The 23373-nt window shown below is 43.7% G+C and overlaps 4 protein-coding genes across 11 annotated transcripts; 2 read left to right on the top strand and 2 right to left on the bottom strand.

Moving 5' to 3' along the window:
* Positions 1-130: 130 nt before the first annotated feature.
* On the bottom strand, positions 131-16251 carry hmgxb3 (HMG box domain containing 3). Of its 5 annotated transcripts, none has more exons than XM_058063484.1 (22): positions 12800-12834; positions 11775-11843; positions 11234-11380; positions 10965-11139; positions 9589-10065; positions 9431-9514; positions 9216-9350; positions 8209-8435; positions 8032-8117; positions 7874-7951; positions 7708-7781; positions 7515-7616; positions 6362-6502; positions 5964-6277; positions 5709-5836; positions 4925-5056; positions 4648-4832; positions 4337-4559; positions 3402-3535; positions 2650-2769; positions 2383-2592; positions 131-1444 (listed from the first exon to the last, which is right to left on the bottom strand). In XM_058063484.1, exons 1-22 carry the CDS (start codon positions 12811-12813, stop codon positions 914-916), a joined length of 3786 nt encoding a protein of 1261 aa, XP_057919467.1. In that variant the 5' UTR covers positions 12814-12834; the 3' UTR covers positions 131-913. The 5 variants fall into 5 exon arrangements, with proteins under 5 accessions (XP_057919467.1, XP_057919466.1, XP_057919471.1 ...); XM_058063483.1 differs by having other exon boundaries at positions 7509-7616; XM_058063488.1 differs by lacking the exon at positions 12800-12834 and adding an exon at positions 16229-16251 and having other exon boundaries at positions 132-1444; positions 7509-7616.
* Positions 11791-13870, top strand: LOC131110403 (SLC35A4 upstream open reading frame protein). Of its 4 annotated transcripts, XM_058063495.1 has the most exons (4): positions 12050-12170; positions 12285-12337; positions 12622-12720; positions 13525-13870. In XM_058063495.1, exons 2-4 carry the CDS (start codon positions 12323-12325, stop codon positions 13720-13722), a joined length of 312 nt encoding a protein of 103 aa, XP_057919478.1. In that variant the 5' UTR covers positions 12050-12170; positions 12285-12322; the 3' UTR covers positions 13723-13870. The 4 variants fall into 4 exon arrangements, with proteins under 4 accessions (XP_057919475.1, XP_057919478.1, XP_057919477.1 ...); XM_058063492.1 differs by lacking the exons at positions 12050-12170; positions 12285-12337 and adding an exon at positions 11791-11874; XM_058063494.1 differs by having other exon boundaries at positions 12093-12337.
* Positions 13725-15192, top strand: slc35a4 (solute carrier family 35 member A4). The gene has a single exon (XM_058063489.1). It carries the CDS (start codon positions 13867-13869, stop codon positions 14821-14823), a length of 957 nt encoding a protein of 318 aa, XP_057919472.1. The 5' UTR covers positions 13725-13866; the 3' UTR covers positions 14824-15192.
* Positions 16252-16869: 618 nt separating the features above from the next.
* LOC131110402 (uncharacterized) lies at positions 16870-23076 on the bottom strand. Its single transcript, XM_058063491.1, has 10 exons — positions 23037-23076; positions 22841-22969; positions 21235-21309; positions 21073-21155; positions 20867-20971; positions 20633-20767; positions 18854-18987; positions 18508-18567; positions 17604-17724; positions 16870-16991 (listed from the first exon to the last, which is right to left on the bottom strand). The coding sequence occupies exons 1-9, from the start codon at positions 23046-23048 to the stop codon at positions 17684-17686; spliced, it is 774 nt and encodes a 257-aa protein (XP_057919474.1). The 5' UTR covers positions 23049-23076; the 3' UTR covers positions 16870-16991; positions 17604-17683.
* Positions 23077-23373: the final 297 nt, after the last annotated feature.

Below are 23373 nucleotides of genomic sequence, written 5' to 3' on the forward strand. Positions count from 1 at the left end.
CTTAAATATCTTACTTTTTATTTTTCTACACAAAATAAGATGAAAAATAAATAAACAAATCAAGAATAAAGAAAATCAATCAATCAGTAATAAATAAATAAATATAATAATAATAAAAACTTAAGAAACCACATATAGTTGGTGGGTAGACAAATGATTTTTTTCAGATTAAAATGAACAAAGCATTATTAGAGCCCTGTAGACATGACAAAACACGACTATAGTCACATTTATACTCTTTTTATTTACAACATATTGCGCAGCTGCGGGGTCTTGAGACACGTGCTAACTCGCAAACTAGAGAGCTAGCGACCTAAACGGTAGCCTTCAAGTTATATTTCCTTTAAACTTAAATAGCCAAAAACTTACCACTTCCACACGGATAGGGAGGATAACTATTAACAGTTATTTAACCTTTAACATGAACATTAATCAAACGTAATAATTTTTTCTGGGTACATGATACCATACAGCATCCATATCAAACTTGAGCGGGCCGCACTAACATTAAACTTTCATATCACGGCGGGGGCCTCAAAGTAGTGTCCTGTGGGCCACATTTGGCCCGCAGGCCGCATGTTTGAGACCCATGCTTTATATATATATATATATATACCGTATCTTCATACCTACTGTGTGTAGTATCAGTAATATATAGTATCAGGCAGGGCTGTGGAAGTAGTACTGACGGTGAGTGGAACAGTGTGACAAATACAATCTCACCAGAACTGTAAAATATTAATATATCAATATTTACAACAGGCGTTCCAGATCATTTTTACAAATCTCAATGCACATTAAAAACAAATGGTCACTTAATAAATAATGACTTGTTTAATTTAAACGTGTTTACATTTACCCTATATGTGGGGATGTTTTGCTGTTCTACCGTTTTCTTTCATGAGGTGGTCCTTCAATCACATTTTTCAATGTCTTCCTCCGACACACTTTTTTCACCTTCGTCCCTCTCCGTGTTGATGTTTGCCACTCCCAGGCGATACAAAGCGTCCCGGATGACGACCTCTCCGGGTTGGCACAGCTTCACCACTTGGCTGATCTGCTGACTCACGATGTCCCTGCTGGAAAGAAAATCCAGCAGACGGTTGTAAAGGTAGTAATGTGCCGGGTTGTTGAAAGCCACGGGTTGTGTCCTCAAACGGTTCACCGAAGAACACTCGGCTGAACTCTCATCGCTCTCCGCCGCCGCCTCCTCGTTCTCTTCCTTGTCAATTGCAATCACGGTGCCGATGAGGGGCTCCAGGTCTCTGCACAGGGCCATGGAATGGTGCTCCGGGAGGGCGCTCTCCTGCCTCTGAGATGGTTTAGGAGGATGCACCAGCCAACAAGAGGAAGATTTTGTGAGTGGGTGAAGCTGCTGGATGTCCTCCAACACGGAGAGGTCTGCGGTGTAGGGCTTCTCCTGCAGCTCTCCACATGACACCAGCTGAAGAACACAAGAACTGGGGTCAGACGCTAAAATATCCGAAAACAAAAGACCCCTTTTCTCACATGATACATAATGTACATGATACCATACAGCATCCATATCAAACTTGCGCGGGCCGCACTAACATTAAATTTTCATATCAAGGCTTCAAACTAGTGTCCTGCGGGTCACATTTGGCCCACGGGCCGCGTGTTTGAGACCCCTGATTTACAACATATTGCGCAACTGCAGGGTCTTGAGACACATGCTAACTCGCAAACTAGAGATCTAGCGACCTAAACGGTAGCCTTCAAGTTATTTCCTTTCAACTTAAATAGCCAAAAACTTACCACTTCCACACGGATAGGGAGGATAACTATTAACAGTTATTTAACCTTTAACATGAACATGAATCAAACGTAATAATTTTTTCTGGGTACATGATACCATACAGCATCCATATCAAACTTGCGCGGGCCGCACTAACATTAAACTTTCATATCAAGGCGGGGGCCTCAAACTAGTGTCCTGCGGGCCACATTTGGCCCACGGGCCGCGTGTTTGAGACCCCTGATTTACAACATATTGCGCAACTGCAGGGTCTTGAGACACATGCTAACTCGCAAACTAGAGATCTAGCGACCTAAACGGTAGCCTTCAAGTTATTTCCTTTCAACTTAAATAGCCAAAAACTTACCACTTCCACACGGATAGGGAGGATAACTATTAACAGTTATTTAACCTTTAACATGAACATGAATCAAACGTAATAATTTTTTCTGGGTACATGATACCATACAGCATCCATATCAAACTTGCGCGGGCCGCATGTTTGAGACCCCGGCTTTAGAGTCATTTAATGTTATGGTTAGCAAAAACAAAAGTGTCTTTCAATACTGCACAGTGACTAGTCTACGTTATATTTCATTTCATTCCTCAAGATGATAGCAAAGTACCTCAGGTTGGTTAAAAGGGTCAGAGAAGCAGCCCTGGTTCCTCCCCCACATCTGAGCGGCCGTTTCTGGGTACTGCATGTCCGTACAGAGCGCCACCTGCCGAGCGCAGTCGCTAACGTAGACCGGAGGCCAGTAACGAGAGGACAGTAGCAGGTCCACGTGGTCCCGCGCCGTCTCTCCTCTCACCAAGTACTTGGAACCGCACACGACCTGCATATACAATTATTTAGTACGAAAAATGCGTCACATATTGTACTTTGTTTTTACCTTATGGGGGCAGACTTTAGACAGTTTGCCGGCAGTGAGGTGTTGAGGGGGCTGGGGGGCCGAGGGGAGGCCGCTGTGAGCAAGCGTGCACATGGAGATCAGTGAAGAGAGCAGCTCATTCTTAAAAGGGAGACAGACAGAACGGCATTTCAGTGTCAACATTGAACAGTAGTAGTACGTATGAGAGTACACAAACATTTGATTATATCTTCTAATGGGACAATACTAAAAATATATATATATTTTTTTTAATTAAAAAAGTAAAAAAAAAAATTTAAATTAAAAAAAGTAAAAAAAAAAATACTTAAACTATATTAGGAAAGCAGGAAGTGAACAAATGTAACAGTTACTGATTGTAAAAGTACCAGATGGAGGGGTAGGATTTAATAAGCTTTGCTTCTTCCTACTCCTTTTGGACATGTGGAACTGTGAACTGATTATGTGATGCATTCAATTGTAATCTGATGCATGTTCAAATGAAATTAAACCATTACTACAGGAAGTGAAATCAACAGGCTCCAAAACACCTCACTCACTCACAGCAAAATTAATAATAAGTAACACATCGGGATCAAAATAAACACTTATAACTGTGCCTGTGGACTTCCCAGCATGCCTTGCGGGATATTAACAAGGATAAAATAGTATAAAAGTGTCTATTTCTATACCAGCATGGAAAGACATTGTTATTCTGAGGTGTGGACTCTCCTGAGAAACTGTATGGGTGTGAACTTCGAGGAACACAAACACACCTTAGTTGAGTCCGGGGAGATGCTCGCCCCGCAGCGTTCCAGAATAGCTCTCAGCTCATCCTCAGTGTGATCTTCCATCTTGTCGGGTTTCAGCTCACCGTCGTGAAAAAGACGCACCAAAACTGACGGATCTCCTGAAAGAGGAGAGAAACATTTAGACATGGAGTAAAAAAATGAAATGAAAAGATCAACAATGGGCATCAATTTCTTGTCTTCTCTGCTTATTTTCTTATAGGTCATGTGACCACCCACCCCAGTCTCCTCACAGCTAGGAGACCAGGGTTCAATCCCACCCTCGGCCATCTCTGTGTGGAGTTTGCATGTTCTCCCCGTGCATGCGTGGGTTTTCTCCGGGTACTCCGGTTTCCTCCCACATTCCAAAAACATGCTAGGTTAATTAGCGACTCCAAATTGTCCATAGGTATGAATGTGAGTGTGAATGGTTGTTTGTCTATATGTGCCCTGTGATTGGCTGGCCACCAGTCCAGGGTGTACCCCACCTTTCGCTCAAAGACAGCTGGGATAGGCTCCAGCAACCCCTGCGACCCTCGTGAGGATAAGCGGTAGAAAATGAATGAATGAGTTCTCCTCCAATTTTGTGTGGAAGTGGTAACTTTTTGGCTTCTTATTTTGTCATTCCCCACCCTCGGTCTCTCTGTGTGGAGTTTGCATGTTCTCCCTGTGCATGCGTGGGTTTTCTCCGGGTACTCCGGTTTCCTCCCACATTCCAAAAACATGCTAGGTTAATTAGCAACTCCAAATTGGTATGGTATGAATGTGAGTGTGAATGGTTGTTTGTCTATATGTGCCCTGTGATTGGCTGGCAACCAGTCCAGGGTGTACCACGCCGCTCGCCTGAAGACAGCTGGGATAGGCTCCAGCACCCCCGCGAGCCTCATGAGGAAAAGCGGTAGAAAATGAATGAATGAATGTACCTGAAGGCAGCTGTGGTTGTGTCATGATCTTATCCTTTTCCGTGTTGATGACAGCCTGGCCCCTCATCAGTGGTGGGATGAAGGGGGCGATGATGGAAGCATCCATCCGCGTGATGGGGATGTCAGCGGGGAAAGCTGCCTGCTCGATGGCCTCGCTCTCCATGGTCAGCCAGAAGTCATCCACGTGCACCTCGTCTGACACTGCGGCCTGGGGCCAGGTGAACTACAGACAGACCCCCCCCCCCCTCGAGGTCAACACTCCAGAGATTCTGTATGGATGCTACATCTCATATTGTTCTCTTTTGCTTCACCTCCACGTTCCTCAGCTCCAGCACATTGTCCGGGTGTCGCCTGGCGATCTCCAACTTGGGAGCGACGCCACAAACGCCGCAGATCATGTCGTTGTAATCTCGCACTGTCAGGCTCTCGAAGGCCCAGTAGCCCACCAGGAGAAGCTCTTGAATTTGGGACATCTCCTCCGGACTCAAGGTGTGTACTGATGCAAAAAGACACGCCGCCATTTTTAAATAATGTATTATTAAATGAAATGATGCTGCGGTGGTTGTTTGTTTGTTTGTTTGACGTTACCAGGGTGATTGGGGGCGTGGTCCAATACGGTCGTGGCAACCTGAGAGGGTGGGTGTCCCATTCTGATTTTGGTTCGCATCTTCAGCAACAGATCGATACTAATAAGAAGTCTGTTTCCAATGTTGAACAAACCTGCCAAAGAAAATGAATGAGACTCATACAGAGCGGGAGATCAAAGGTAAGCTAACTTCCTGTTTGGGACACCTTTGGACAACGAGGGAATGCTATACGTGCAGGAGAAGCATCTGATGGTTCTTTGATGCAGAGGTAGGCTGCCTTTGCTCTTTATGCAGAACACAGCAAAGCCGAACCCACATAAAATATTAATGGTAATGGTTACATTTCATTTGAACATGCATCAGATTACAATTGAATGCATCACATAATCAGTTCACAGTTCCACATGTCCAATAGGAGTAGGAAGAAGCAAAGCTTATTAAATCCTACCCCTCCATCTGGTACTTTTACAATCAGTAACTGTTACATTTGTTCACTTCCTGCTTTCCATAATACAGTTTAAGGTTTTTTAAAAAAAAAAAAATTAAAATAATGTACCTCGTATTACAGTAGTACAAGTTTTTAATTTTTTTTAAATTAATTTTTTTTAATTTTTACATTTTTTTAAATTTAATTTTTACATTTTTTTAAATTTAATTTTTACATTTTTTTAATTTTTTTTTAATTTTTACATTTTTTGTAAAAAAAAAAAAATATTTTGTTTTATTTTATTTTTATTTTATTTTTGTCACGTACCAAAGTAGGAGGTGATATGAGAGTCCTTTACCTGGATGCAGGTCTGTGAAGCTGTGCAGAGCCAGACATTGTGCATTGAGACACACTTTGAGCTGCAGAGATGCCGTCTGGATGAGCGCCTCAGTAAGTAGCCAGCAGTCCTCCTGTCCTGCGATGGTGCTTGGTTACGTAAACACACGGCGTGTCGTTAAGGAAGCAGACATCAACACAAGAAATAATGATGTTCAGTAATAAAAACAGAAGCAGAAATGGGGAACTTTGTCATTAAAAGTTCCCATCTTCTCACCCCTGAGCTCCTTTGTAAAGAGTTCCATTGCACAGGCCACAATGTGTGGCAGATGATTCATAAAACTGAGGCCAGCCGGTCTCCACCAGGGTCTCCGTCTCGACATCGCCATCCTGCTCCTGCTCCTGCTGTCCCGATTGAACCAAGACAATTTGAAGACTGTTGAGCTCCTGGATGAGGTTTAGCGTTTCCTGGAGCTCAGCCTCGCTCTCGGGAATCTGCAGGGAATGACGAAGGAGCTGCAAAGTGGATTGGCGCTGCAGGTCTTTCTGAGCGGGACTCAGCGGCCGGTGTGGATCAACCAGTTTCGTTGACTGTAAAAGAGAGAGAAAAGATAGCTACTACATGTGAGAACATGTGTTGCATCCAAACAGAGTACAGAAACATAAATGTTTCACCTTGGTTCCTTTGGGGTTCCTCTGGGACAGCTCGTAGCCACATTTAGGGCACACTAATGGCTTGTGTCTGTTTTTATACATGTAGCTGCACAGCAAGTTTGTACAGCGACCCCTGCCTCTTGCTGTAGACAGTCCCAGGTCCTTGGTTTATAAATAAAAAACAAAAAGAAAAAAAAGTGCAGTAATGAATGGAATAGACATGTAAATATGTTACAGTTGTCCATCGCTACACCTATCATGTTTTTGGAATGTGGGAGGAAACCGGAGTACCCGGAGAAAACCCACGCATGCACGGGGAGAACATGCAAACTCCACACAGAGATGGCCGAGGGTGGGGAAAGACAAAATAAGAAGCCAAAAAGTTACCACTTCCACACAAAATAGGAGGAGAACTCATTCATTCATTCATTTTCTACCGCTTTTTCCTCACAAGGGTTGCCAGGGGTGCTGGAGCCTATCCTAGCTGTCTTCGGGCGAGAGGCGGGGTACACCCTGGACTGGTGGCTAGCCAGCCAATCACAGGGCACATATAGACAAACAACCATTCACACTCACATTCATACCTATGGACAATTTGGAGTCGCTAATTAACCTAGCATGTTTTTGGAATGTGGAAGGAAACCGGAGTACCCGGAGAAAACCCATGCATGCACGGGGAGAACATGCAAACTCCACGCAGAGATGGCCGAGGGTGGGGAAAGACAAAATAAGAAGCCAAAAAGTTACCACTTCCACACAAAATAGGAGGAGAACTCATTCATTCATTCATTTTCTACCGCTTATCCTCATGAGGGTCGCGATGAGTGCTGGAGCCTATCCCAGCTGTCTTCGGGCGGGAGGCGGGGTACAACCTGGACTGGTGGCCAGCCAATCACAGGGCACATATAGACAAACAACCATTCACACTCACATTCATACCTATGGACAATTTGGGAGTCGCTAATTAACCTAGCATGTTTTTGGAATGTGGGAGGAAACCGGAGTACCCGGAGAAAACCCACGCATGCGCGGGGAGAACACTGGGAGATGGCCAAGGGTGGGGAAAGACAAAATAAGAAGCCAAAATGTTACCACTTCCACACAAAATAGGAGGCGAACTCATTCATTTTCTACCACTTATCCTCATGAGGGTCGCGAGTACACTTACACTTACAAAATCGCCAACCGTCACCTTAGTGAAAGGCACGACCGAGACAACGGTTGTTTTCTTTTCAGGTAGTGAAGCAACAGTCGGACTTGAAGACACAAGAGAACCCTGTGTAAAAAAAAAAACACACAAAATATATTGATGAAGAACAGCTAATCTCGTATATTAATATGATTCTTACAGATTGGTGTGTAATGACCTGCTTGGCTGGGACCTCCTGACCGAGTTGTTTCAAGGTGAGAGGTTTGAGACCTGAGAAACTCGCGTGTGGTTCTGCGGTTTAGGATAAAAACCTGATTGTCATCATTGTCAAATAAAAGAACATATGACATATGAATATGAATAGAGAGCGTGATGCAACCTACCGATCTGTGATTTGCTGTTTGCTGTCTGAAATGTTCCACTTGCAGGTGGAACAGTGATGACCTGGAACAAAGTATGACCTGGAAGGAGATATAACATATATATATATAACTGTGTCATAAAACAGAGTTTTTAATAGAGGCTTTGCTGTTTCTTTCACCTGTGCTATAACAGGCAGGTAAGATGGGTCTTACAGGCCTCTTCTGCACGCCATCTTGCCTTCGGACTGTTATTTCTTTCACATGCCTATTCAACAACATATTATCAAATAGAATAAAGCACTGGTGAGGTGAATTGGGCAGTGACTCAGCTTATTATTATTATTACATGGACACACCGTGTTTTCTCCTGTGACTCAATGATGCCCTCTAGTGTCTGATCAGCTGTAACTGCACTGCTGCATTGCTTTTTGGGCCGCCCTCTTCTTCTCACTTTGCTTTTACCCACATCGGCATTCCTCTCCTGTGTTGCGGCCTGGCAGCTTGAAGCACACTTGGCTTGGGCCGCATCGGACATAGCCTTGGTTTCTTGGAGACCTGGAGGTTTTTGTTTGCTTTTCTTTGCCTGATGTAGAAATGGAGGCAAATTTAGGCAATTTATAATGACGCTAAATGAATACATTTATTTGATTCAAGTGAAAAAATTATGCTAGTCTAATTGCAGTAATGAGGGCAGCACGGTGGAGAAGTGGTTAGCGTGCAGACCTCACAGCTAGGAGACCAGGGTTCAATTCCACCCTCGGCCATCTCTGTGTGGAGTTTGCATGTTCTCCCCGTGCATGCGTGGGTTTTCTCCGGGTACTCCGGTTTCCTCCCACATTCCAAAAACATGTTAGGTTAATTAGCGACTCCAAATTGTCCATAGGTATGAATGTGAGTGTGAATGGTTGTTTGTCTATATGTGCCCTGTGATTGGCTGGCCACCAGTCCAGGTTGTACCCTGCCTCTCGCCCGAAGACAGCTGGGATAGGCTCCAGCACCCCCCGCGACCCTCGTGAGGAAAAAAAGCGGTAGAAAATGAATGAATGAGTTCTACTCCTATTTTGTGTGGAAGTGGTAACTTTTTGACTTCTTATTTTGTCTTTCCCCATCCTCGGGCATCTCTGTGTGAGACGGGGAGAACATGCAAACTCCACAGAGATAGCCGAGGGTGGAATTGAACCCTGGTCTCCTAGCTGTGAGGTCTGCGCGCTAACCACTCGACCGCCGTGCCGCCCCTGACCTGAATATATATTAAAATATAATACTCCTTCAATATGACGTACAGATAAACTGATCACAATAATAACACATTGTTGAATTACTACATCACTGTATCGAGTGTCAATCACGACCGAATACTCACTGCAGGTGTCCATTTGCCGCCAAGATGGCTCCCACAATCGGGACATTTGGTCGGCTTGTGGCGGGTGACGTAGACAAATGAACAGCTAGGATTTAGACACCTCCCACGACCTCTTCTGGTGTATGTCTTCACAGACTGCAAAGGGGGACAAACGCAGTTATTTGACTTTAATATACTTTAAGTTAATATTCGCCATGGATGCTGATAGAGGTTACCATCTTGTATGAAGGCGAAGCTTCTTGCTCTTCTTTGGCTCCCACAGAAAGCATCATTACAGGACTAAAGGAGTTAACCCCAGCCTGAAATGAGGAGAGAGGCTTGAATTCATCAACGACATGAATGTAAACGTTAATGGCGGATGTGAACATGTCACCTGATTGGGGATGATGGCAACCATCTGCGTCATCTCCCCTTGTATTTGCTGCACCGCCATCATACTGTTAACACCAGCAGTATCTCTCATCTCGCTTCTTTTCACTCCAACACCGTTTACCGTAGCATCCACAGAGCTCTGTGAGAAAGAAACATCTGTGGAAGCCGGGGACGCGGATGTGATGGGCGATGAAGAGGACGATGCGCTTCCCGGGATTGTTGATGACGCGTCTTGCGTGTGCTTCCCGAGGTTATCCAGAACGGTGGACTTCTGACAAACCTCCACCTTGCAGGCCAAGCCAGGCATGCTTCTTTGCGGCTTCTTTGGAGTCAAAGATGACACGCCTCCCTCGGCTGGAGGATCTGGAGCTTCTGCCTGAGAGCATCCTGCCTGCTGATTTTCGGCGAGGATGAGGTAACTAGCTCTTGGGCGGATTTTACGGAAGCCGGGGAGGTCTTTGGAGGGGCTGTGGGATAACTGCAATAACAACACAAACGAGGTCATTAATAGGGTTATGTTATTCATTCATTCATTCATTTTCTACCGCTTATCCTCATAAGGGTCGCGGGGGTTGCTGGAGCCTACCCCAGCTGTCTTTGGGGTACACCCTGGACTGGTAGCCAGCCAATCACAGGGCACATATAGACAAACAACCATTCACACTCACATTCATACCTATGGAGATGGCCGAGGGTGGGGAAAGACAAAATAAGAAGCCAAAAAGTTACCACTTCCACACAAAATAGGAGGAGAACTAATTTGTTCATTCATTTTCTACCGCTTATCCTTATAAGGATAATGCCGGAGCCTATCCCAGCGCCATATTTCCCCCTTACTGCGATTCACATCAAAATAATAACCCTACATTTTTTGGATGGCCAAGGGTGGGGAAAGACAAAATAAGAATCCAAAAAGTTACCACTTCCACACAAAATAGGAGAACTCATTCATTTATTCATTTTCTACCGCTTATCCTCACAAGGGTCGTGCTGGAGCCTATCCCGGCTATCTTGGGGCGAGAGGCGGCGTACACCCTGGACTGGTGGCCAGCCAATCACAGGGCACAAATAGACAAACAACCATTCACACTCACATTCATACCTATGGACAATTTGGAGTCGCTAATTAACCTAGCATGTTTTTGGAATGTGGAGGAAACCGGAATACTCGGAGAAAACCCACGCATGCACGGGGAGAACATGCACAGAGATGGCCGAGGGTGGAATTGAACTCGGGTCTCCTAGCTGTGAGGCCTGAGCGCTAACTACTAGTCCTCCATGCCACTCTTATGTTATTCAATATTCCAATATGAAGGGTCAAATCAGGAAAAATACTGCTCCACGCCCACACTCGAAGGGGTGTATTACTGTACTTACTGTATTAGTACCCTCCTTCTCCGACTTGGCCTTTTCCAGATAGTAGCCTTTCTCCGCCACGCTGAGCCTTTTCCAGCTCTCACTGATTCGCTTGTTGATCTCAGATTGTGGCTGATTTGGTGTCTCCTGTTGGATAATCTGATAAACATCGAAGTAGTACAGCAGGTACGCGGACCTGTATGACAGTCTGGGTTATTATTCATTCATTCACGCAGGGGCTAAATATCAATTTAGGAATGTGTCAATATTACAGATATAATATAGATTACCTGGGTTTCTTTGATTTCAACTCGTTTCCTTCCTTAGTTTTACGCTTTCTTTTCATGAGGGAAGGTGTTTGTACGTCTGTGCTCTCCACCTCCTCTGTCACCTTCACTACCTCATATAATTCTACTTTGTCCATGATGACCCAGGATCTAGTAACACATTTAATAAAAAAAAATGTTGTTACAGACTAACTTTGAACTTCAATTGAGTTTTCTTTTTTAGACAAAGCCATGTTTGTCAATTTAAAATGAAAATACGTGTATTTGACGTATATTATGCTAATATTATGCTAGGGTGAAAAGTGGACAAGTAGCAAAAAGATGGAAATGAATGTAAGTGAAAACATATGCCACATAACGTAGGCCTGTACAACGTGCTAGTAACCTAGATGACACACAACATTGCTTTAGTCTTTGCAAAATTATATAAAACATCAACAAACAAGAACACAGAATTAATGAAGCGTTAACAAGTTAAAAGAACCGGCACTTCCCTATTTTAAAAGTAGCATAAATGGCTTGTCTTTATACTGCCTGTACTCACACAGCATTGTCCAATGAAATGGCTTCTTGTTGAAGTCTTACCTCGAATGGCCCGAAGCGCTTCACGGTGCTTTGGAACAGATGTAAAACACACCAAGAAGGTAAAACATTGTTAACATTGTTAACAACATTGATACATTTCAAACGCTATCGCTAGAGTATTGAATTTGGCTGGTTTAATGTCTGAAAAATGCAGGTTCGTTCGCCATCGACTGGCAAAAAAACATGGCGATTTCTTGCTAAGGCTCTAAGCCAATCAGCTGCGTGAACACGGAAACACTGGCCAATCAGAGAGGACGTTTTTGACGCGTGAAGGTGACACTTGCATTGAGGAGCCTCTCCTAAAGATGACATGCGTCTATCGGATTTGTACATTAACGACAACCACAACGTAGAAGTAAGATGAAAATGTTTTGTTCGAATTTGATCGTATAGCTTTATTATGATTCAGGGTGCAGAATTCTAACCCGGAAAAGAACTCAGACCTAACTAATCAAAACGCTTATCCCAGGCTATGTAGTTGAACACCGATCAATTCGATGCGAAAAAATGGCGGATGACAAGGTGAGTGAAGCGGTGTACTGTTTTTTTTGCAGTCACTCATAATCAATAATGTGTTTAGAATTATTATTACGAGGAGCAATGGAAAGAAAAATATTAACCGCACATTTATTGTGAATTTACTTATTTTAATAATGACTTAACTTATCTCTAGTGACGTTATATGGTCGGTAAACTCTGTTCAACTTTTACTCTGTCAGCTGCAACGACCATAAATAGCATGCATTTTTGCACCACTTGTGCAGAATTACTGTCATTGCGTGGTGAAAAAAAAGTGTTATTTTTAGGATCCCCTGAAACAGCTGAAAGACCTGACGCAGCTAAAAGAACAGTTGGAGGAGATCCAAAAGCGAGTTGAGAACCAAATCTCTGTTGGAATTCCTCAGGTACGTTATTCAATTATTATTATTATGAAAGAAAAATAAAATAAAGAAAGAATAAATAAACAAAGAAAAATAAAATCACCTGAGGTTTTGCATGTTAGCGTCATCTTGAAATTTCACTCGGGCGGCACGGTGGTCAAGTGGTTAGCACGCAGACCTCACAGCTAGGAGACCAGAGTTCAATTCCTGCCTCGGCCATCTATGTGTGGAGTTTGCATGTTCTCCCCGTGCATGCGTGGGTTTTCTCCGGGTACTCCGTTTTCCTCACACATTCCAAAAACATGCTAGGTTAATTAGCGACTCCAAATTGTCCATAGGTATGAATGTGAGTGTGAATGGTTGTTTGTCTATATGTGCCCTGTGATTGGCTGGCCACCAGTCCAGGGTGTACCCCGCCTCTCGCCCAAAAGACAGCCGGGATAGGCTCCAGCACCCCCTGTGACCCTTGTGAGGATAAACATTAGAAAATGAATGCATTCTCCTATTTTGTGTGGAAGTGGTAACTTTTTGGCTTCTTATTTTGTCTTTCCCCACCCTCGGCCATCTCTGTGTGGAGTTTGCATGTTCTCTCCGTGCATGCGTGGGTTTTTGGCACTCCCCACGACCCTCATGAGGAAAAGCGGTAGAAAATGAATGAATGAATGAATGAATGAAATTTCACTCAAATGCTGACTTTTTGTGAGTAATGTACATAAAATGCCTTGGAATCATTATAGTATGTAGTATTTTTCCTTAATATTACATTTAGTTTTCCTTGTATTCATTGTGTCAAACAACTCACGTTAATGGATTTCATTCCTCCGGCAGGGTGGCTCAGTGTTAGGGTCGCCGTTCCTGAAGGGCTTCCTGGCTGGTTACGTGGCGGCCAAGCTCCGATCCTCCGCCATCGTGGGATTGCTGCTGGGGACCGTCACCGGCATGTACGCGGCGCAAAACTATCAAGTGCCCAATGTTGAAAGGACGGTGAAAGAGTTTTTTGACAACTTGAAAAAAGGGCCCAAGTAGAGATAGCCTGGTGCTCCTTCTTGTTTGGACTAAAATAAGGAAGTGCTGACGAGGTTTGGTCCTCACATTTCCTGTTTGGTTTTATTTGACATGCTAGTTGATTTGCATTGCAGTTAGTTTGTATTGAATTTCACGGTAGTGATAATGATTGTGATCCAGAATGAGACAGCGAGGTACAGGAGGCGGTGGCGAAGTAGGTTCCAGTGGGGGGTCCTCTTGTGTGTCATGGTCTTCATCTACGGCTCTCACGCGCCTCTCATCGCTTTGAGCAAAGTCGACGACCGCGTCCCCTTTGACCCGTCCTCGTGTGTGGTAATGATCGAGCTCGCCAAGCTGCTCGTGTCTTTCGCTGCACTCGTTTCAACCGACGGCACCTCCGCGTTACGTGCCGCTCACTCGATGGTGCTCGTAGCTCCTTACGCCATCCCGGCTGTTCTCTACGCCGTCAATAACAACCTGGTGGTCCTCATGCAAGCGTACATGGATCCGAGCTCTTTCCAGGTTCTCAGCAACCTTAAAATCGCCACCACTGCTGTGCTTTATTCGTTGTGTCTAAGCAGGACGCTACGCTGGCGTCAGTGGGTCAGCGTGGGGCTCCTCATGGCAGCAGGTGTGTGCCACAGCTACAGCAGCCTGGATCCAGCAAACGGGGTCCCGGATGATGCGACCAGGCTTCATATCACAGCATGGGGGCTCTTACTTATATTGGTGTATTGCTGCTTTTCCGGGCTGGCAGCTGTTTATACAGAAAGGGTGCTGAAGAGCCAGAAGCTTCCACTCAGCCTGCAGAATCTCTACCTCTACGTTTTTGGTGTGCTCATCAACGGTCTGTCATCGTTTTCCGCCCTAGCGAGCGATAAAAGCTTTCTGGAAGGATACTCCTGCACGGTTTGGGCGATCGTAGTGGGACAAGCGGCTAACGGCCTCCTGATGTCCGTGTTGCTGAAGCACGGCAGCGGCATCACAAGACTCTTCATCATCTCCTGTTCGATGCTCGTCAATGCTTTGTTGTCTTGGGCCTTACTAGGGTTGCAGCTCACTTTTTTCTTTCTTCTACCCGTCTCCATGGTCGGACTGGCAGCTTATCTTTACTATACATAATGGAAGCCTCACTGAAATGTTTGAATATACATTATTATTTTTATTATTATACAGTATTCTCACTGGCTACTTCCTTAATAAAGGAATATTTCAAACAGCTCATTAGATTGGGGCAGGTGTACCTAAGGATGTCCAGTACTTATTTCATCGTTTTGACATTCATGACTAATGTTATGGCATTTAAAGTTATTTTGAAAAATATTGCAAATAAATATTGTCAAGTATTATTTTCTTTGTATGGAGGTTTTTTGTTTGAAAATGAGCTAAAAGTAAAGCTAACTAAGTACCTTTTTCCAGTGCTGCATACTGAAAAATCAGTAAATTCATTTGGAGCCTATCCCAGCTGTCTTTGGGCGAGAGGCGGGGTACACAGCCAATCACAGGGCACATATAGACAAACAACCATTCACACTCGCATTCATACCTATGGACAATTTGGAGTCGCTAATTAACCTAGCATGTTTTTGGAATGTGGGAGGAAACCTGGAGTACCCGGAAAAAACCCACGCATGCACAGGGAGAACATACAAACTCCTCACAGAGATGGCCGAGGGTGGGGAAAGACAAAATAAGAAGCCAAAAAGTTACCACTTCCACACAAAATAGGAGGAGAACTCATTCATTCATTCATTTTCTACCGCTTATCCTCACGAGGGTCACAGGGGGTGCTGGAGCCTATCCCAGCTGTCTTTGGGCGAGAGGCGGGGTACACAGCCAATCACAGGGCACATATAGACAAACAACCATTCACACTCACATTCATACCTATGGACAATTTGGAGTCGCTAATTAACCTAGCATGTTTTTGGAATGTGGGAGGAAACCAGAGTACCCGGAGAAAACCCACGCATGCACGGGGAGAACATGCAAACTCCACACAGAGATGGCCGAGGGTGGGGAAAGACAAAATAAGAAGCCAAAAGTTACCACTTCCACACAAAATAGGAGGAGAACTCATTCATTCATTCATTTTCTACTGCTTATCCTTACGAGGGTCGCGGGGGTGCTGGAGTCTATCCCAGCTGTCTTCGGATGAGAGGCGGGGTACACCCTGGACTGGTGGCCAGCCAATCACAGGGCACATATAGACAAACAACCATTCACACTCACATTCATACCTATGGACAATTTGGAGTCGCTAATTAACCTAGCATGTTTTTGGAATGTGGGAGGAAACCGGAGTACCCGGGGAGCACGGGGAGAACATGCAAACTCCACACATGGCCGAGGGTGGAATTGAACCCTAGTCCCCGAGCTGTGAGGTATTCGTGCTAACCACTTGACCGCCGTGCCGCCCTGATGTAGTTTTAAACACTTGAATTAAGACTAAAACAGTAATATGTACTTTAAATTGTCTGTGTTTGCCCAACGGTGAGTGCGCCCCCTGGTTGCAGTCACACGGTACCTGCAGGCTCTCCTCCCTCAGATGATTCATCTCACTTTGGTGCACGTCATACTGGTCCTGCAGAGCCGTCTGGGCCTGCCGGGCCTCATCTCGCAGGGCCTCCATCTGCAGCACCAGAACCCGCCTCTCTCTGCTCAGCACCAGCAGGTCTCTCTGCAGTCCCTCGCTCTAGCAAGACACATCCGTTAGCGCTTTATTATCCCTCAGCTGTTTCCCCAATCGTTATTTACACTTCTCTGTGTGGCGACTCCCTCTAAATCGCCACATTCACTCACGATTCATGTCTTGTGTTCGCACTAAATCTTGCATTCCTTTAAACTGACTCAGCATCCTCCCCAAAGATAGACGACGATATCAAAACGTCTACACTCCATCTCATTATCTTACTGGAAGCCGCTCCTTTGCCAAGTCTTTCTCCATCTTCTCCACCTCCTGCTGAATTAATCTCCCGCTGTGCTCCTTCACTTGCCTCCTACGCCCGTGTGCATGGCGCTCATCCAAGTGCTAAAAAAGAACAAACAATACAAGCCGCAGTGAGGGCGTCTTTTGCGGTGGCACACACACACAAATCTAATAAACTGCACAAAGAAAGGATTAGAAATGATTCGAAAAGGGACGAGTCGCTGCTCAAGGGCGTTTACTTGGAGGCAGAGGTCACATTTTACTGGAGACATGTTCTTCTCCGTGTTCTTTCTGAGAGCTTCCTTGAGTTGCAGGATCTTTGTTAGCCTCTGCTGGACTTTCTCTGCGCTCTCTTTGTCTTCTGCAGACATGAGATAGACAATATACACAATATACACTACATTGATACACTGTACAGATATACTGTAGTATAGTAGTAATGTTAATAGTTTTATTTCATTTGAACATGCATCAGATTACAATTGAATGCATCACATTCAGTAACTGTTACATTTGTTCACTTCCTGCTTTCCTAATATAGTTTTTTTTATTATTTATTTATTTATTTGTCACATAATCAGTTCACAGTTCCACATGTCCAAAAGGAGTAGGAAGAAGCAAAGCTTATTAAATCCTACCCCTCCATCTGGTACTTTTACAATCAGTAACTGTTACATTTGTTCACTTCCTGCTTTCCTTATATAGTTTTTTTCATTATTATTATTATTTTTTTTTTTGTCACATAATCAGTTCACAGTTCCACGTGTCCAAAAGGAGTAGGAAGAAGCAAAGCTTATTAAATCCTACCGCTCCATCTGGTACTTTTACAATCAGTAACTGTTACATTTGTTCACTTCCTGCTTTCCATAATACAGTTTAAGGGTTTTTTTTTTTTTTTTTTTAAATAATGTACTTCATACCGAAGTACGAGGTGATATAGTATAAGTACAATCCTCATCAAGTGTAATTTTACCTTTGATATGAGCTTCCATTTCCTGTCGCAGCTCTTCCTGGAAGCGTTTCACGGCGTCTGAACCCTGGCTGGGTTCAGTATCAGATAAATGTCTGTCCGCTTGGCACCCGACCCCATGGAGCTGCCAAATCAACATAACGGTAATGGTTTAGGTCAGGGTGTCCAAACGTCTTATAATGTCTATAAATGTTTATAGTTAAAAATGAAAGGATGCACAGGATGAGATTTTATTGCCAGAATCATTTAACTAATAAAGCTGCACAGCGGTCGAGTGGTTAGCGCGCAGACCTCACAGCTAGGAGACCCGAGTTCAAACCCGAGTGTGGAGTTTGCATGTTCTCCCCGTGCATGTGTGGGTTTTCTCCAGGTACTCCGGTTTCCTCCCACATTCCAAAAACATGCTAGGTTAATTAGCGACTCCAAATTGTCCATAGGTATGAATGTGAGTGTGAATGGTTGTTTGTCTATATGTGCCCTGTGATTGGCTGGCCACCAGTCCAGGGTGTACCCCGCCTCTCGCCTGAAGACAGCTGGGATAGGCTCCAGCGCCCCCAGCAACCCTTGTCAGGATAAGCGGTAGAAAATGAATGAGTCCTCCTCCTATTTTGTGTGGAAGTGGTAACTTTTTGGCTTCTTATTTTGTCTTTCCCCACCCTCGGCCATCTCTGTGTGGAGTTTGCATGTTCTCCCCGTGCATGCGTGGGTTTTCTCCGGGTACTCCGGTTTCCTCCCACATTCCAAAAACATGCTAAGTTAATTAGCGACTCCAAATTGTCCATAGGTATGAATGTGAGTGTGAATGGTTGTTTGTCTATATGTGCCCTGTGATTGGCTGGTCACCAGTCCAGGGTGTACCCCGCCTCTATATGTTCATAGTTTGTATTTCTGTGAGGGGGGGTTTGACCTTGAGTTGAATCCTCTCTGATTCTTTCCTCCTCTTCTCCCACGACTGATCTTTGACCATCTGTTGGAAAGACCACAGAGTGTTTGTTAGTGACGCTCAGGAGGACTTCAAGGTCTCATCTCACAAATGACCTGCAGATGTTTCAGAAGCTCGGCCAGCCTGCGCATGTTATATGTCTCATTTCCCGCCTCTGACATCATCACGTGTCTCAGCGCCGTAATGCAGCCTCGGAACTCTCGCTCGCTTTCGCGAGGACTCCAGCGGCATATGGCGGCCTTTTTTCTTGACAGATGCTTGACTTTTTGGGCCAAAGATAAAGCAGACAGAGTCTCGCCGTCTGTATCACCTGGTCGGATGCAGTAGATGAGAAGCGTCTTGCTAGTTCCTGTTAGAGCGTCACGTACAAGGAAAGGCAGGAGCGGCTCTGTTTTAGTTTCTTCACCGGGGGTCTGCTCCACCACCTTCAACAATGGGCTCACCCTGGAGAACACACGTTGACATTCATTCATTCATTTTCTACCGATTTTCAAACAACCATTCACACTCACATTCATACCTATGGACAATTTGGAGTCGCTAATTAACCTAGCATGTTTTTGGAATGTGGGAGGAAACCAGAGTACCCGGAAAAAAAACCCATGCAAGCACGGGGAGAACATGCAAACTCCACAGAGATGGCCGAGGGTGAAGAATGACAAAATAAGTAGCCAAAAAGTTACCACTTCCACACAAAATAGGAGGAGCATTCATTCATTCATTTTCTACCACTAATCCTCACAAGGGTTGCGGGGGGTGCTGGAGCCTATCCCAGCTGTCTTGGGGCGAGAGGCGGGGTACACCCTGGACTGGTGGCCAGCCAATCACAGGGGACATATAGACAAACAACCATTCACACTCACATTCATACCAATGGACTATTTTGAGTCGCTAATTAACCTAGCATGTTTTTGGAATGTGGGAGGAAACCGGAATACCCGGAGAAAACCCATGCATGCACGAGGAGAACATGCAAACTCCACACAGAGATGGCCAAGGGTGGGGAAAGACAAAATAAGAAGCCAAAAAGTTACCACTTCCACACAAAATAGGAGGAGAACTCATTCATTCATTCATTTTGTATCGCTTATCCTCACAAGGGTCGTGTTGGAGCCTATCCCAACTATCTTGGGGCAAGAGGTGGGGTACACCCTGGACTGTTGGCCAGCCAATCACAGCGCACATATAGACAAACAACCATTCACACTCACATTCATACCTATGGACAATTTGGAGTCGCTAATTAACTTAGCATGTTTTTGGAATGTGGGAGGCAAACTCCACACAGAGATGGCCGAGGGTGGAATTGAACTCGGGTCTCCTAGCTATGAGGTCTGCGTGCTAACCACTGGATCGCCGTGCAGCCCCACACATTGACATGAAAATGCTATTTTTGTTTCATATCAAATGACCACCAATTGATCACATGACTGCATCACATAGTCACTGGAGTCCAGTCTAAGAGTTTAAGAGATACAATTGTGTGTATTATTGAATTCATAAATCTAACACATTATTTTTTAATGCATGTATTTACAATATTTCAGTATTATTGTGGTCGGAGTTGCTGCACTTTTATAGCTAACTTTTATAGATAATGCACAGTGGGTCTGCATCCATTAATGCTTGATTAGCAATTAAATGTTGCTAATAGTGTTTGGTCCTTTTCACAGCTCATTGCTTTTCTTCATTACATACCCAAATGCACTCTGCAGCTACTTTAGAAAAACGACAAACGCTCCGCTATCTAAATACCATATGTGCCGCTTTCAACGCAACAACCTCTTATGGCTCGTAATAACTTGGTTAAAGAGCACTTGTGCTGCTGTCGAAGAGACTAGTGTTTAGCACATACGGGTTGTGATTGGGTCCTGCTAGTTAACTTTTTGGTCATAAAATACCGTAAAACGGGGTATTAGGGTCACATTGGGGGGGAAAAAAAGTCAAATAAAAATGTTTGGCCGTGACATGTTTAAGGACTTTTAAGCCTATGACTTCAGACTTGACATGACCTGTCTTATCTTGACTTCATAACGATGACTTGCAAGCAAGTATGCAGCACAATGTAAGACTCCAGTATTGGACTAACCTTGTGGGGTCGCTCCTGCAAGCTCCGCCCACCAGATTGAAGACCTGGAACCTGCTGCGACAAAACTGAGGTGAGTCCGTCTCACCTGTATGGAGTTTCCATTCCACGGTCATTGTGAACTGCAGTGAACCGGAGCTGCTCAACAGTTGAAACAAGCAAGCACTATTTAATTATATGTTGTGTAACCAGTCAGAGTGAGTCAGCGATTATGTAGCATGAGTTTATTTGACCTACCGTAGCGCTTCATTGGCCTTCGGTGCTTCTTCCCTGCATGTCTTATACACAGCGTACGCTTCCTCCGCAGAGCCCACGCACACCTCGCTTAAATCGCTGATAACACTAAAACCAAAACAAAAGCCGCTTCAGTGTTGCAGTGACTAAAAAGAAAACATGAAACCTCATGTTTGTATTGCTCATTGAATGTGATCAGTCACACTCACGCTCCCAGGACTGGATGAAGGACAAGTTCTAGACTGTTAGACTCAGGGCTCAAGAGGTCCACACCACTTCCATCTGGATCAAACTTAAAAGAACACACATCATTTTTACATAAATGTTGATATATGTTGATTATGGTCTGTGTTAGTGTCATACAAACAAACCTGGAGGAAGGATACTGAGATAAACAGTTCCCTTTTCACTTCTGACATCACATGATTCAATACATTTATCAACACCTATAAAAAAAAAGCAGATGTCAATTTTTTTTTACACCTGTATAGCCCTTTAGAAGGTTAGAATGTTAAATAAAGGCTTTATGGTGGTGGCAGTTTGACCCTGGAACAGACTATTTTCTATTTTGATGATTTCTCATGGGAAAAATATATCTTATACAGCCGCCCCTTGCAATTTTGCGGTCCAATTATTGCTCCCTCGCTATACTTATTTTTTTTTTCTTAAATTCTTTCTTTAATAACTAAGTGTCAGGTTTTTGGCCCCTAAAGTTTAGAAGAAATATAACTGGTTAGCTAGCTAGTTCGTTAGCTTGCTAGCTAGCGGCCGTCCAATTATTGTTCCCTCGCTATACTTATATATATATATATATATATATATATATATATTTTCTTAAATTCTTTCTTTAATAACTAAATGGCCATTGTTTGTGGTAGACTGTGGTCTATTAGTCAAAACAGAATTGAAATACAAGCAATTCTGGTGACTAGGTGGCAGTAATGTCTCAAAACATTATGGCGATATTACATTAAATTACTTTAATATTGCATGAGGTAACCACTGGCATGTCGAGCATGATAGAATGAAAAAAAGTAAATACAAAAAAGTGTCAGGTTTTTGGCCCCTAAAGTTTAGAATAAATAAATTCGAAGCTAACTGGTTAGCTAGCTAGTTCGTTAGCTTGCTAGCTAGCGGCCGTCCAATTATTGTTCCCTCGCTATACTTCTATATATTTTTTCTTAAATTCTTTCTTTAATAACTAAATGGCCATTGTTTTGTGGTATACTGTGGTCTATTATTAGTCAAAACAGAATTGAAATACAAGCAATTCTGATCACTAGGTGGCAGTAATGTCTCAAAACATTATGGCGATATTACATTAAATTACTTTAATATTGCATGAAGTCATCACTGGCATGTCCAGCATGATAGAATGAAAAAAAGTAAATTTAAAAAAGTGTCAGGTTATTGGCCCCAAAAGTTTGGAAGAAATATATTCGAAGCTAACTGGTTAGCTAGCTAGTTCGTTAGCTTGCTAGCTAGCGGCCGTCCAATTATTGTTCCCTCGCTATACTTATATATATTTTTTCTTAAATTCTTTCTTTAATAACTAAATGGCCATTGTTTTGTGGTAGACTGTGGTCTATTATTAGTCAAAACAGAATTGGTATACAAGCAATTCTGGTCACTAGGTGGCAGTAATGTCTAAAGTTTAGAATAAATAAATTCGAAGCTAACTGGTTAGCTAGCTAGTTCGTTAGCTTGCTAGCTAGCAGCCGTCTCGAGGATAAGAGTTACAATTTGACGGAAATAATGAATAGAATCGTAAATGGGTGTTTACGTTGATTTAATAATGTTAGAAAGATATTCGCTGTTATTTTGATATATTGCATTTATTAACATTGAATCCTACACTGCGGGAACTCAATTAACACGATCGGGTTTGGAACCAACGAACCGCTATAAACAAGGGACGGTGTCGCTGTTTCCAGTGATAGTTGAGAAGTGTCCTAATGAACAAGTGATGCACTTCACCTGTCTAATGATGACATGGTCAACCAGACTGCTGACGTTCTCCATGGAGGCTCCACAAAGGAGCAGGGAGCCACTGTAGCCTTCACCTATGGACTCAATGAGAGGTTGCAGGAGCTGTTGCTGGAACCTCTGTACATATCACACGTTCATTTTAAAATGTTTGCACTCTGTTCAAACAAAACAGACGTGTCGTTACCTGAATGCCCATGTTGTCCGCAGTCACAGCTTGGTCGAAGCAGAAGGAGTGGAGTTTCTGTTCCAAGACGTGTTAAAGTGATGAATAGGCAAACTATGACACAATCACATGGAAAGTACCTCTTCTTTCAAAATGTAGTCTACATTTTGTCCGTCTTCGTGAATAAATACGCTCTCATTACCTCCTGAATGAAGAAAAACTCCATATGACACCAGAGTACTTTACATTTGAGTAATGAAACCTTACCTGGAACTGGATCCAGTACTACCCCCACTTTCACTTCTTCACCACCCATCATTAACATCTAAAGAAAAAAAACTCTTAACATAAAAAATCT

Source organism: Doryrhamphus excisus, chromosome 23 (genome assembly GCF_030265055.1).
Source record: "Doryrhamphus excisus isolate RoL2022-K1 chromosome 23, RoL_Dexc_1.0, whole genome shotgun sequence".
Taxonomy (NCBI): Eukaryota; Metazoa; Chordata; class Actinopteri; order Syngnathiformes; family Syngnathidae; genus Doryrhamphus; species Doryrhamphus excisus.